The sequence below is a fragment of the Cryptomeria japonica genome, chromosome 5, assembly GCF_030272615.1.
Source record: "Cryptomeria japonica chromosome 5, Sugi_1.0, whole genome shotgun sequence".
NCBI classification, from domain to species: Eukaryota; Viridiplantae; Streptophyta; class Pinopsida; order Cupressales; family Cupressaceae; genus Cryptomeria; species Cryptomeria japonica.
This window is the reverse complement of record NC_081409.1, coordinates 213,196,217-213,208,256: the sequence shown is the minus strand read 5'-3', so window position 1 is coordinate 213,208,256 and position 12,040 is coordinate 213,196,217. Positions and strand designations below refer to the sequence as shown.

General features: G+C 32.9%; 1 protein-coding gene across 1 annotated transcript in view; it reads left to right on the top strand.

Moving 5' to 3' along the window:
* The window catches only part of LOC131030178 (putative germin-like protein 2-3), a 3,199-nt gene extending 1,649 nt beyond the window's left edge, over positions 1-1,550 (top strand). The window contains exons 2-5 of the mRNA XM_059220499.1: positions 246-327; positions 479-632; positions 853-920; positions 1,021-1,550. Coding sequence (XP_059076482.1) covers positions 246-327; positions 479-632; positions 853-920; positions 1,021-1,550 — 834 coding nt within the window. The remainder of the gene's footprint in view (positions 1-245; positions 328-478; positions 633-852; positions 921-1,020) is intronic.
* The last annotated feature ends 10,490 nt before the right edge of the window (positions 1,551-12,040 follow it).

Sequence of the window (12,040 nt, the reverse complement as noted above, 5' to 3'; positions counted from 1 at the left end):
CACAATATCTAAAAAATTAACAATAAATTAATCTAAACAAATAAAAATAAGATTGAAATTTTTACTATAACTTATCACCACCATGCAACTTTTTTTAAAAATAATTAAAAAAATATTATATTGTACCCTTGTGAACGAATTTAACTAAAATACTAATTTCATAAGATGAATGATACAATTGATCTAGATCAATGGCTCTTTCCATCTCTACTCTTGGGCTGCTCAATATGGTTTTTTACTTGTAGTACTGCAAACTATTTTTGCCGCTGCTCGTTGATTGCCCTTCCTTCCAGCTTCGTTCTGTTTTATGCTACCTTTCCTTAGCAGGTAAGTTTTTGTCCCCTTTTCTGAAATGCCTTTGTGTCTTTGTCGGATATGTACCCTCTAAGGATGTTTGTCTAACTCCTGATATTTGTCGTTTTTTCTTTCTTTCTTTCTTTTAGTCGTTTTATCGTTTGTTTGGTTCCTTATTGCCCAGGGTTTAAGACTTTTATAGGTCAATCTCTGTATAAGAAACCCCACGCTATTTACGGTTTTTGTCGTTGGCTTTCCCTTCCTGCATCTAGCCGCCTCCTGGATCCTTATGTTCATTCGGTGCCTATTCCTGAGGTTTGGATGGATGTGTTGAATGGGTTATCAACAAGGCCGTGTTTAATTCATATTTAAAGGCTTTACGCGGTATTGCCGACCTCACATTGATTCTCTCCTTCTCAAATTCCACTATATAATGTTAAATCGTGGTTTGCATTTCAATCACATTCAATTCTCAGTTGATATCCTCTTCTTGGGAAATATGGCTGGCTACTTGCGCTTGAGCTTCATTTTTCTGTGTGTATTTATATGTTGTTGCAGCGACCGTGTGATGGGAGGAGATCCTGATTCCTTGCAAGATTTCTGTGTTGCAGACATGCAAGGCATAGGTAAAGTTTCATGCATGGAAATTCGTTTTTTTCTGTTTTAGCTCTCTGTGTACATGTAAGAGTACTAAGCAAATGAGAATATGAATGTGAATATGAACAGTTTCAGTGAACGGCTTCTCTTGCAAGGACCCCAAAATGGTTTCAGCAGAGGACTTCTTCTTCAGCGGGCTTCGACGAGGGGACACAAACAACGCAGTAGGGTCTAACGTAACAGCAGCCAACGTTAACCAGATTCCGGGGTTAAACCATTTGGGAATATCGTTGGTCCGCATAGACTACGCTGTGGATGGAATTAATCCTCCTCACACCCATCCAAGAGCCACAGAAATCCTGGTTTTACTTGAAGGCAAACTGCTAGTGGGATTCATCGATACAACAAACAAGTTTCACAGCAAGGTGTTGGAGAAAGGAGACGTGTTTGTGTTTCCCAAGGGATTGCTACATTTCCAGCATAATGTGGGGGTGGGAGATGCAGTGGTCATCGCTGGTTTGAGCAGCCAGAATCCAGGAGTTCAGGTTACTGCCAATTCTCTGTTTGCCGCAAATCCTCCTATGCCAGATGGTGTATTGACCAAGGCCTTCCGCAGCGACAAAGCACTTATCGATTTCATTCAGGGCAAGTTCATGTAACAGCTTCCTATTACCATTCCTTATTTATCATTCCTCATTTTTAGTATATGGAAGAAGTGGCAAAGCAGGCCAACGAAATAAGAATGACAATCATAGTTTTTGATGTGTGTGGCTTGATGACCAAATCGTTTTTAGAAACTAGTATATGTAATGGAATTATTTGGGAAGTTAAAGCAATTATTTATCCAATAGCACGCAATCGCTTCAAAGTCAGTAAATAATACCGAAAAGGCTTTCGAAATGATTTTCATCCTGTAAGGCAATTCCATTCAATTTAATTTAAGTTAGATAAAATATATAATATTTACATATATTTTTATAAATACTTGTTTAATATCACAATCTTTAGTATAATAATGTTAGTTGATATATCTATTACGTTGAATATGTTGTTATCTTCAATTTTTTTGTTTCATACAACAAAAATATTCACTTATATATACATGATTGGTATTCATTATAATCTCTTATAAAATATAACCATTAAATATTCACCATATAGTAGAACAAGGTATCTAATGTAATGTTGGTAGACCTTAATATGATTTGTCCTAGCATGAAACATTAGACTTTTTGAAAATTGGATAATGGTTTGATTGTCACACTAGAGTAAACAAGGCTATGTTAGCACCATTAATTATTTTGTAGTTATTCATTTTTACTGTGTTTTGATTGACCTTTCAGCTATAATCGATAAGAGAAATTCTGCACTAAGATTTTATTTGTAACATGAAAAATAAATACCCTTACAATTTCACATTATGGTTTTTGCTCACTTTTATGCCCATTCCTTTATTCTATTTGTAGGCTCATTTTGACCTTTACTTTAGTCTTTTTCTTTCTGTAAGTGCTTAGTTCTTATCTCCTATGAAATTTTGTGTAAATTTTTATGTCATTTTTTGTCAGGCTTGTGTTTTTCTAGTGTCTCATCACTTTTGAGGTAAACTTATTCAAACACTAGTGTGACGTGTCAATGTTTGTGTAATGTGCTAGCATCCCTTGACATTTTCTTGTTTCGTGGTTATTGCAAAATATTTTTCCACTTGTAACTTACCCATGTCAATAGAATTTCTTACGATTAATCCAAGTAGTCTCATCATTTTGTATTCTATCTTAGTTTTGAATCAACCTTTTTACTTGGAACACTCTCTTGGTCTCTCTTCTTGCATGTTTGACATTCCTTAGAACTTTAGTAGCATCATACAACATTCTTATTGTGGCTTTCTTGGTAGATGAGTACTTATCTTAAGTGGTATAATACACTCCATAAAAGACTACTATTTAAAGGAAGTGTATTTCCTTCTGGGATAATTAACAAAATAATTTACCTAAGAAAATAAAAAATCATATTGCATACTTCAATGTATGTCACATAGACTTCATATTGACTTCTAATTGTCGACTAAAATACACTAAGTCAGAAGACAATAAATAGATTGAAAAATTTAGAGTAATTAAAGTGAGTAAAAATAATAAATAGAATGCTACAACTAACACCATTAACAATTACATTGAGGATGGTATATAAACCATCTAAACCTTTATAAGAATGATTAACAACAATACATAATGAAAATAATGAGTGTCTATAACTACATCGAGTTATAAGTTTTTTACAAACATAAATAATACCAAAGTAACAAACATCAAGCAAAAAGGAATATATGAATACTTATAAATATCCTTTAACCAAAATATCAAACCCTCTCTATAAAATAGTTAATGGAAAAGACTAAAGATTTATTCAACATGGGTATGAGCTTGTGGAGAATTCAAATAAATTATGTTCCTCTACAAGAATAAAATAAAGATCTAACTCGTTCTAGAATTCAATCCCATTGCATTGAATGACTTTGCTATGTGTTACAATTCATTTTGAGGAACTTATTTTGGATGTGTCCAACACAATTAATATATTCAACCCAATATTCAAGTGTAAGTGAGTGTGCTAAATTAGGAAATAACCCATGTCTTTCATAGATCTATTTTCCTCTCTACTACACCTTTTTTTTAGTGTGAAGTGTGTTAAATATCAATAAATTTAATAGTAAAAAATTACTCAAAGCATTAGTTCGCATATTGTCAATCATTTTTTGTGCAAATAATAATGATGTAAATTTTCCATAGTCTTTCTTGAAATGAGCCTTGAAATATAAAAATTTATCATAGATTTCTTTTTTTATAAAAGGTAAAAAGTTTATGTTTATCTAGAATAATAATCAATGAAGGTAAGAATGTAGCAAGACTTGCTAAAGTAAAAGGATGATAAGGGATCCACCAAGTCATTGTGAACCAAGTTATGGACTTTTGAAACCATCCAAGCCTTTCCTTTGTCAAACTTATCCTTTTGAAACAACCTAAACAAACACCATTAAAAAATGATCGAAGGAAGATATGTGACCATGTCACATGTGTTGAGTTTGTAATAGTAGCTTCGATAGTTGAACTAGTCATGCCATTTTTTGTTTACAAAATATGAATGGGTGATGGATATGGTAGTGCCAATATCAATTTCAGGGATCGTTGAAATCCATGATAATTTTTGAATAATTATGAATTTTTTTATTTTAATTAGTTTTTAATGTATTTAATCATGGAAATGGTTAAATATAAGATTTTATTTTTATTTTTTTAAATTAGGTCAAAATTTAAAAAATATTATTATGGTATTCTTCCAAAAAAGTAGGGTGCAAAGGAATTTAGAGATTTTTACCTCCTCTAATTGGATGAAATAAATTAAATTTTAATAGGGTATCTAGGAAAAATCATAGAGTCTCTCATTTATGAGATCTTATAAATTATAAAAAAGGAGATGTTCTTACCATTCGAAAATAATTATAACACCATAATAGAATCAAATGGTTTGATGTTAAGGTTGATAATATGATAATTGATGGAATATCTACCACAATAATATCTATGACTTGTGTAGATTAGTTGGATCATCATAGAAGCTAAGTTTTTGGTTACGAAAAAAATAGGTTTTGAGGGGACCCAAAACCTCGTACACTAGGTTTTGAAGGGATGTGAAACCTTCTAGAATTAAACATGAATCCAAAACCCACAAGAAGAACGCTACACAAAATAAAAACCAAGACTAATAGCATCCAACAGTTAACCAAACATCAGTAAGGTAGTAGAGATCAAGAAAATCCACCCACCAGGCCTAAGCAATCAAACCAGAGATATCAGAAATGAGATAAAGGTTTTGCAAGACTCTTAACTAGAAATAGGGGTTTCGACACAACTCCCATATCCTAACCATCAAGGGTTCACCCATGCAACCTAGAAAAATCCTACACCTAGAAATGAATACTTTCAAAGAGTAAGAAACATTAAAGAACATGATAGATCCATAAACCAAGGGTTTAACCAAGACACCCTTAACCTTCAGAATAGGTTTTAACATTTCTCCCAAAACCTAGCAAAGACTCTCTATCTTAAAGTCATCTCCCTACTAGCCAAACCCCTCTCCACCTCAATATAAAAGGGACCCACCTCAATAGGAGCAGAAGAGAAGTTGACCAACAACAAGAAAAGAAAACCATGATTCAAACCCGCAATCAAGTAGCTAGAGACATGAGTAGGCCACAAAGAGAAGCAACCAACCCCTCCCACCAAGAAAAACACCACCTCCATAACCAATACTACCACCTCAATAGGAAAAGTGAAAGAGGGAGAGGAGAGAAAAACTATGCCAGACCCATACCACGACTACACAAGAATACTCCACCTTGATAGGAGCCATGCATGCGAGAATCCATCCAAGAATGACAAAAGCCCACATGAGAAGAGGAGGCATTGAGTAACATTAGGTATGAGAACAACCTTGAGAAGAAAAAACCCTAACCAAAAACAAGACACGACCAACCTAGGCCCTTAAAAACTACTAGCAACTACCTAACCATTGAGAAGAACATGACCAATGATATCCCAAACACCAAAAGTGCTACTAAAAAGAAAAGACAAGGAAGTCCAAGGAGTACATCAAAGAAAACCCTACAGGGAGGCAAAGAGGAAAAAACCCATAACAGGGATCCACAAAACCAAAAATCTCATTGGAAAGAAAGAGAGAAACACCAAAATAGAGCCCCACACAAGAAAAAATCCAAATCCATCAATGAAGAGAGCGCAAGTATAGTCTCCAATAGAGGAGAACCTAAGACAAGAAAACCTAGAAGCGCAACAACTCAAAAAGGAATAGACACCAGCAAGCCGAGGGAAGCAGACAAACTCCAAATAGTGTTGAAACCATAGATGAACCATAGAAAAATACTTGAGACAAGGCCCAAATAAAAACTCCCATACATGCAACGGGAAGCTAATTTAGAGAGAACCAAAAAATGCCCAAAAAAACCCCCAAAACCCCCAAATGAGAGACCTTACAAAGGGACAAAGAAACCACAAGGGAAAACCAGCCATTGGCAAGGAATCAATATGCCCACCACCCCCTCCCTATTCTCCTCATCTGCCTTTGCATTGTCCCCTCCATCTTCTCCATCTTGAACAAACGCATAACTCCCACCCTCGCTCATTGTCCCCTTCGACAACAACTATCATATCCTAGAAGGTCAGTATTGCTATCATGTTTGACAATTTTAAACTTTACATGCAAGTAGAGAATGAAATACAGTTGATTAGTTAAACTAAACAAAAAAATCCATTTCCATCTTATTATCTTATCTTTTTAGTTCCCTCTAGGTAGATTACATCTTTTTGGTTTATTTTCTATAATGCATGTGTCTTTGTCGGATATAAATATTCTTTTAATTTTATTTGTCTAATACATTTTGTTCATTATATTTTGCTTCAAAATGCCTCTTAATTCTACTTTTCTATCATTTTTTTATTTCATGTATATGGTGGCATTTTGGTTCCTTATGTACCAACACAAACTTTCCTTTATCTTTTATAGGGTTTAAGATTTTTTTCAATTACTCTTTGATAACTTTAAATAGCATTTAACATGGTCACAATTCTTCATTTGAGGCCCCAATTGTGAACTTTATTCAATCTGACTAAGATGCTTCTCCAATGCATACATATATTCTTAGAAGTACTAGAACTCCTAAAGGTGGATAATATCACAATCTCTTCCTCTTAATAGTTATATGATGAAATAGGCTCTCCTCCTTAGATATTATTCACAAAAAGAATAAAAAATTAGGATGTCCTAGTCATTTTGGAAGAAAAGGGGTTAGGAAATGGGTTAATGATGCACCCTAAAGATAGTAGGTAGATTGACAAGACTTAAGTGGCCTCTTAAAAGGATAACCAAATATAGATAGATGACACATGTATGGTTTGATTAGGTATAATTATGCGAGAAGAAGATGGTTAGAAGCAAGAAATTTGTGTTGGATAAAGATGGAGAATTTTTCTTGTAAAGGGAATAAAATGTGTGAATAATTATGAAAATAGATATAAATTTTGTGCATGAGTAGAGGTATTTAATAAAAAAGTTATGATATGTGATGATCATGTATGTTGGAGTTACACATATATGTCTTTGTTATCATTGATGTAAAACCTATCAATATGATCCGGATGTTGGCACTATTGATTCAGATGTATTGTTATGGTTCAGTAGCATTGTGTTTTTCGTGTTGATGGTTTGTAGTATGGAAGTAATGCATAGCATAAGTGTATGGTGCAGTGTTTTTCTCTAGATTGTGTTTCATATGTCTAATTGTATTTGGCTACTGGTCTAAATGTCTATTTGATTAGTTATATACTACAAAGTTATTTGCAGATTGATGATATTCTTTATAAATAAGTTAGGTTGATGAGATGAGGTATTTCCTGAGAAGTAATGTTTTTTATTTGGTCAGAAAGTGATGTTGACTGATTTGTTGAATAGTATTATGGTCTGGAATATGTGTTCATGCTAGATATATTTTAGATGGTTATTTTGATTATTTCAAAAGTATTTTTGGTAGCCTGATTTCATATTTTTAGTTGTTTGGATAAATTGTTTTTGGGTGACATTGTTGACAATAATTAGTTCTTGTATTGTGTGGAGGAATGAACTTCTTTACTTGTCCTAATATCATTCCAAGAGTCTTATAGATCAGTTTTTATTATTCCTAAGGAGTTGTGTTTCTTCTATGGTAGACCGCTTATTCTATTTTTGGGTTTGGATTAAGATATTTTGTGTAAAATATATCGGTTTGTACTATTTTTTGTTTGTGCAGTTGTGTATAGAAATCTTTTTGGAAGGTGAGCCAACATGGTGTAGATCCTTACATGATTTTATTTGTTTTGTATTTATTGCATCAATTATTTTGGGCCGATGGTAATATACAGGTTACATCTACTTGTGGCTGACGTTATGAAGAATAGTATTGATCCAGGTGGCATATAATGAACAACTTAGTTGGGTGATGGATATAGAATGATGTGCGAAGAAGGGTATCTAACAATGAGTTAATTTTTGGTGTGAGGTTGTGTGAAAAAACAATTTAGAAGTGTTATTGTGATAGATGAGCTTTAATCTATGAATTGTTATCAGGATATTAAGAGATTATAGATTCTCAAAGAATTCAATTTTCTAATTCTATTATATCTAGACAGTTGCCATGTATCTTGCCCTAAAGAAGTGATCATCATTTGAGCAATTCCTTCTATTGTATCTTTTCCTAAGGTAGTGCGCCTTATCTTGCAAGTCTGAAGTAGTGAGCTCCCTAGTCTATGGCCTAAAACTTTTTTAAATAGTTAATATATATATATATATATATATATTGTGAGTTATAATCTCATTCTAATTTTTCCCAATTTGGGTTTTATAAATAAAAATATTATTGTTGTTATGTGGATGCATTTTCTATTTTTGTTATTTATTTTTATGCACATTGGTTTGGATAGATATTATAATTTAAGAAGTTTGATCTAATCAAGTTTTTAGTATATAGTGATTCATCCCCCCCTCTCAGCATCTGATAGTGTTTAACAATTGGTATGAAAGACTTGGTTCCTAAAGAGTCATCTTAACCATGGTGAGGTAGATATGGAATTTCGAAAACTATATTTGAAGAAGAATTGAATGACATGTATGTTATTGATCAAAACAATTAGGATGATGTTGATGGTGTGGTTGACATGGAAAGTGAATTGAGATCTTCTTTGGAAAACTTGGATGACAATAAAGAAGAGCATAAGAAGGCAATTGAAAAGATTTCTTTCTTACGAAACCTACTTGATAAGGGAAAGAAGATCGATGAATTTGAGACAAATCTTGATGAAACAACAAAAGAATGCTCCTAACTTGAAGAAGATCTAACCAGACTTAGAAGGTAATTGAAAAATGCAAAGGATCGGATTGACAATGGGTTGAAATACAAAGGTGGTAGTGAAGTGCTAGATGTTGTGATCAATTCTGAGAAAAAAGGTAAAGATAAAGGTGGGATTGGCTATGAAGAAGGTGACTGTTCAAAGGAAGATAAAGGAAAAGTCAAGATCAATGATGGTTTGAATATCTCTAATGAAGATCAAAATATTTTTTGTTTAAACTGAAACTCAAAGAGTATTAGGAGACCTCCTCTTGTTCCCTCTAGGCATTCATCTTTTAATGGTAATTTTTTTTCAAACAATGGACTCAAACATATAGCTAGTGAATGCAGATATCAAATTAGAAATAAATCATTTAATGGAAATTGTCACTATTGCAATAAGTTTGGACACAAAGTAAATGAGTGTAGAAGTAGGTTGAATTGGAATATAAATGGAAATTTAGGCTTAGGCATAAATGTTCAATACTTCAGTGGATATTGTTGTTGTTGTAATTCATATGGCCATAAGGCTGTTGAGTATAGGACAAATAAGAATTTTGGAAGTAGACCTCAGAGAGGTCTAGTATACTACAAATGTAATGAGATGGGACATATTGTGAAATAGAAATGATAAATCTAATGGTCTAGAAAAGAGAATTAATATCAATGAAGAAAAGGAGAATATGAAGATGACATGGGTGATGAAATCAGATGATAAGGTTGAGTAAATGGTTGAAGATGGATCTGCAACGTCTGTGGGTGCTAACCACTCTTCCGATAACTAAATTAGACAACATTATCTGAGGGGGAGAGATCAACACCGATATTTTTGTACCCTTTTAGTTTATGTTGGTTTTTTCTCAGCATCGAAGATGTTTAAAAGGAATTTTTTATGGCTCTTGAGTATTTTTGGTGATCAAGAACTTTTTTTGTGGTTTTGGGTGTATAGTGTATGAGCCTTTTGAAAACCTTTCAAAAAGCCTGAGTGGCAATTATTTACTAATTTTTAGAATTCATTTATGAAATTGTGATTGAGGAGTTGTTGAGTGCAAAGAGGTGAAAAGGCGTCCATTCAAACATATTTTTTAATTTTATGATCTTTCAATGATAAATTCTATAATTGTTAGTATTCATAATAAGGCTCAACCTGTTTTCAAGAATCATTTGTTTATTTTAGTAGTAGGAGACCCTATTGGTGGGTTTTTTGATGTTCTTGATAAAGTTCTGCATAGAGAAAATGTCTATTGTTATATTCATTTTTTCCAAGAAGAGTACAATCATAGAAAAATCAATGATTTTTTAACATAATTCATCTAGTCGATGGTGCACAAAGATTTAAAGAAGAATATGCAAGTTTAGAGAATATGAGTTTGGATGCATGGAGCAATTGCCCTTTGTTCTATAATGAAGAGATAATTAAGATTGTATTGAGTAGAATTCTTTGATATTATCTATGGTTGGACCGAACATACTTGAGCTCTAAAATTGCCCAAAGTGATGTGATTGGCATATGCTCTACAGTAAAGGTACCTTCTATAAAGTCAATAAAGAATGAAGAGGTGAATAGATTAACTAGTGTTGTACTAAATAACAGATCTCTTAGAATTGATAGCATTGTTGATTTGGGAGTTATATATGTGACAGTAAGAATTTTGTACAAGGTGTATTACTAAAATCGAGAAGGCTCGTCTTCTTCCACTATAGTGTATGTCAATTATCAATTGGTGAAGGAGAATGTTGACTATGATTTAGGTGATCCTTTGAGGTGTCAGTTGTTTGACAACCTCTAGTTGACAAAGGATGATATGTACCCCATCTGATATGGTCTCCTATTGTTTTCTTGGTTTTCTATTTTCTTAATGAGTTGTCTGAAATGAAGAATGTTGTGTGGAGCAGATATGTTATTATTGGTAGTCAAATTAAGGAGTATTTGGATAATTTGAATGATAGTGATGTTTTTTGTCTTAAGTTCTCTTTGGATCTACAGAAAGAGATGGTTATGAGGAATCAAATTCCTCTAAAGGTTGTGTAATGGTATAAGGATGATATTACTTTCATAGTTGATAAGGATAATTGTTTAATTGAAGTTGTAGGAATTTATGGGTGTCAAAGCTTCCCTATGAAGTGTTAGAAGATGAATGTTTGAGAATTATAGAGATACTTCTTAAAATGCCTAAAGAATTGAGTGAAAAAAGATTCAGGACATATGATGAGATTGTGGAGATGTCTCATAGAAAGAAAGTCAATAAAGTTGAAAGTATATCAAAAGGCAAGAGATCTAGGAAATTGTCTAAAAAGGCTTCTTCCTTTGTATCTAAGGTGTTGAAGTTTGAGCATGTGAGTCTAGAAAGAAAAGAATCTGCAAAATTTGTAATTGTGGAAAGTGATGATGAAGAACCACGAAAGGCCAATGTACAGAAGAATGTTGTGATTGAATAAATGATTGTTGATTCACTTTCTCATTTTGAGGAAAGTTCTCTTAATGTTGATAAAGTGGTTGGCTTGATTGAATGAACTAATTTTCTAAAGGATGTTGATGAGTTGTATCTTACTATTACAACATATGATCAAGAAATTATTGAACAAGAATGTGTGACATATTTTCTCTAGAATAATCATGTTCCTAATAATATTTTTAATGTTCTTCTTCTAGTGCTAGTATAATTTTTGATTGTGTGAATGGCTTCTGCTAGAAGTGTTAACAATGAATCAAGTGAACCCTGTATAGAGACAAATTTGGTAGAGAAAATGATGACACATCTTAATCTTAAACATGACTTGCTTGAGTTCAGGAAAGTGATTGGATAATGCTATATGGTTGTAATGGTATTGTTTGAGGTGGCCTATTACCACAAAGAAATTTAAGGATGAGATTGACTCTATTGTCTCAGCTTACCGAATTAGCTCGTCCATTTGATACCTACAAGGATGAAAATGGTGCTATGAGATCTAAGTTTTGAGTTCTTCACTCTTAGTTGCACTAAAGGAAGAGACAAAAAGATGAGTATATAAAATCATTCTTTGATCTTAAGGATGTGATGGAATTGGGGTTGTCTACATTTATTATTAATTGGCAGAAGATGAAAAGGTAGAGCGAAGTTTGATGAATGCATATAATTTTGATGTTGCATTTAGTCTATGTTTTGAATGTGAATTTTAAGTACAATTATTTTAATCACTATTCGCTCATGGAATTATTCTCTTGTAGGTTTGAAGAATTAG